At 47.6% G+C, this 3512-nt stretch overlaps 1 protein-coding gene across 1 annotated transcript in view; it reads left to right on the forward strand.

Annotated features, from left to right (window-relative positions):
* Window positions 1-3512, forward strand: part of PSMD3 (proteasome 26S subunit, non-ATPase 3) — a 12706-nt gene that overhangs the window by 3681 nt on the left and 5513 nt on the right. Inside the window, exons 3-5 of the mRNA XM_015570892.1 lie at window positions 775-912; window positions 2538-2674; window positions 3449-3512. Of these exons, the coding sequence (XP_015426378.1) occupies window positions 775-912; window positions 2538-2674; window positions 3449-3512 (339 nt within the window). The remainder of the gene's footprint in view (window positions 1-774; window positions 913-2537; window positions 2675-3448) is intronic.

Genomic DNA, 3512 nt, shown 5'->3' on the forward strand with positions numbered 1-3512 from the left:
GACCCCTGGTCTTAGGCGACCCCTGTGAAAGGGTCGTTCAACCCCCAAAGGGGTCGCAACCCAGAGGTTGAGAACTGCTGCCCTAAAACATCATTGACCTTCAGCCACCCAAAATCCTATATACTTACAGTCTGTTCCATAGACGTGAAAGCTCAGAAAATTCCTTGAAGTGGAATGATGAAGAATCTATTGTCAGGGAAAGGGGAAAAGCACCCAGGCCAGCTGGAAGTCTTTTAACCTTATGTCCCTAAATTCACCCAACATGGTCACTTTTTGATCTGTTCACATTATTCCAGTTTTGGTGACTAAATCTGAAAATAAGTACCATGTATAAGTACATTTCCCCAAAATTTCTTTTGTTGCCACACACACACACACAAAATTTTTTTTGTCTCATTATTATTGATCTCATCTCTTAAATTATGTCACTTTATTAAACCCTGACTGATAGAATTTGTAGTAGTTCCAGGTGTGGTGGTTTACTCCTGCCACCGAGATTGTTGGCTCTGTGGGAGGTCCTGCATCATCCTTTCTGTCCCCATTGCGTTCTGTAAAATTGTTACACTCCTGTAACCCCCTTTTCTAGTGTATTGTATTGCCAGCCTCCTTGACTCCCTTTAGAAAGAGACTGTCGTCTTTAATTTTCTATCCCCAGCACCTAGGAAAGTCTTGGCCTGTGTTAGGCATTCAGTTGAGTACATAGTGAGCGCTTAGTACATGTTTGGTTGCCTGACGTGACTGAGCTTTCCCACGGTGGCGCCTGTCCTCTCCTAGCCCATGGACACAGAGGTGGATTTCCAGTTCCGCCCCCGGACAGGAAAAGCTGCCTCGGCGCCCCTCCTGCCTGAAGTGGAAGCCTACCTGCAGCTCCTCGTGGTCATCTTCCTGATGAACAGCAAGCGCTACAAGGAGGTACTGATTTCAGAGAGCGTGAGCCACGTGGCCCCCAGTGCCAGGGCTTTGCGGGAGAGATCGTCTCCAGTGAAAAAAGGAGGTAGTCCCTGGGTTATCCACCCTCCCCCAGGCTCTCCCCCTGGGGATGCACCTAACCCCACAGTCAGGGAGACCCCACAACTCCTGCTCGGGCACCAAGCAAAGGCCTGGCAATGGTCATTCTGTGTACCTGGCCATGGCACAATACCAGTCTAGTGGGTTCTTTGGGGGAAAGTAGGAGATTTGGAGACAGAAAGACCTGTGTTCAAATCCCAGCTGTACCTTGACGCAAATTAATTTCCCTTAGTTGTATGTAAAGTGGGGAAAACAGTGCCTAATTTACAAGATTATTGTTGGTGTTAAGTAAAATAATCAAAAATAATTAGCACAATCTGTACATAGTAAGCTTTCACGCTTTTCTTACATTTTTTATTTTTAAATATGTTTTTATTGATTTCAGAGAGAGGAAGGGAGAGGGAGAGAGAGAAAGAAACATCATAAGATAAAAACATCAGTCGGCTGCCTCCTGCATGCCCCCCACTGGGAATCGAGCCTGCAGCCTAGGTATGTGCCCTGACCGGGAATTACACCAGCACCCTTTCCATGCACAGGATGCTGCTGCAGCCAGTTGAGCCACACTGGCTTGGGCAAGTAGCCTCTTATTATGGGTCTGAACAACTCCATTTTGGATGTTACATTATGTGTCACCACTTCCTCCACTTGGCACCAGCTTCTTTGTCAGTCATAGCCACTGTCCCAAGAGCACACGCAAAAAAACGACAGGTCCAGCCCTCCGATATGGCTCAGTGGGTTAGAGCCTCGTCCTATGCACCAGAAGGTCGCGGGTTTGATTCTGGTCAGGGCACATGCCTGGGTTGCAGGTTCAATCCCTGGCCCTGGTCGGGGTCGGGGTGGGAGGCAAACAATCGATGTTTCTCTCTCTCTTCTCCTTTCTCCCTCCCGCCCTCCCTTCCTTTCACCCTCTCTGAAATCAATGGGGGGAAATATCCTTAGGTGAGATTTTTAAAAAGGAAAATAAAATGATAGGTCCCACTCCTCAAATTCCTGGTTTTTTTTCCTTTCCTTGCAACTGATTGTTTTTTAGATGTAATTCATCTCTTTTAAAGAGTACAATTCGGTGTACTCTTTTTGGTATAGTCACAATATTGTGCAGCCATCATCACTAACTCCAGAACAGTTGAATCACCCCAACATTAGTAGTCATTCCCCTCACCCCAGGCTCTGACAAGCACTGATCTGTCTCATGGATTTTCCATAAGACTGTCTGGCTTCTTTCACTTAGCATCATGTTTTCTAGGTTTATCCATGTTGTAGCATGTATCTGTGCTCCATCTTTAAGGCTGAATAATGTGTATGGATATAGCACACTTGGTTTATCTATTCATCGGGTGTGGACACTTGGGTTATTTCCCCTTTTTGATTATTAATAATGCTGCTGTGAACATTGTGTACAAGTTTTTATGTGAACAAATGTTTCCAGCTCTCTTGGATATATGCCTAGGAGGGAAATTACTCACTGGCTCATATGATGGCTCCGTGTTTAACTTTTTGAGGAACTAATTCTCTTTCGGCTGCCTCTCCAGGCACAGAAGATCTCTGATGATCTGATGCAGAAGATCAGCACTCAGAACCGCCGGGCCCTGGACCTTTTGGCTGCAAAGTGTTACTATTACCACGCCCGGGTCTATGAGTTTCTGGACAAGCTGGATGTGGTGCGCAGGTACAGTGGCCACGCGTCTCGGTCCCAGCCCTTCGGTCGGAGATGTGGTCAGTCACTCCCACAGAGCTGTGACTTGCAGAGGGTGACAAGCTGGTAGATGTAAATGGGGGTGGTGGTTAACATGCCCTTCACATATCCTGCCATATAGGGGTTCAGAGAGAGACTGATATTAGAGGAAGAAACAGAGATGACCACGGCTGGTTAGGAACTGTCCTCCCAGTCTCTTCCCTTCACCCCACATCAAGGGAGGGCTGGTTGGTAGCTAAAGAGTAGATGACAGGTTAGAAAACATTTCACTCCTCCAAAACCTGCAGTGGTGCCCTTCGGCGTGGCTCCGTGGTTGACCTATGAACCAGGAGGTCCTGGTTTGATTTCCCGTCAGGGCACATGCCGGGTTGCAGGCTTGATCCCCAGGGAGGGTGTGCAGGAGGCAGCCGATGGTGTTTCTCTCTCTTTCTCCCTCTCCCTTCCTCTTTGAAATCGGTAAAAACATATTAAAACCATAGCCCCATCCTCCCCACCTTCTGCATTGCACTTACCTGATTTCTCCATGCAGCATAATACGCTTGTTCATCATGACCATTTTCTGTCTCCTCCGCTAGAATGCGAACTCCCTGAGAGCAGAGTTCTGTCCTGCCTGTGGACCTAGAATAGTTCACTAACTATTCTGTGGATAGTCAGAAAACAGTTTGTACCGCGTTCTTAGGAACAGAGAAAGAATAGGGAGGTCGAAAGCAGTTGGAAGAGACCTTTGACATTGTTTTCCTCTTGCAGCTTCTTGCACGCTCGGCTCCGGACAGCCACCCTGCGGCATGACCCAGACGGCCAGGCCACCCTG

This window comes from Myotis davidii, unplaced genomic scaffold, assembly GCF_000327345.1.
Source record: "Myotis davidii unplaced genomic scaffold, ASM32734v1 scaffold327, whole genome shotgun sequence".
NCBI lineage: Eukaryota > Metazoa > Chordata > Mammalia > Chiroptera > Vespertilionidae > Myotis > Myotis davidii.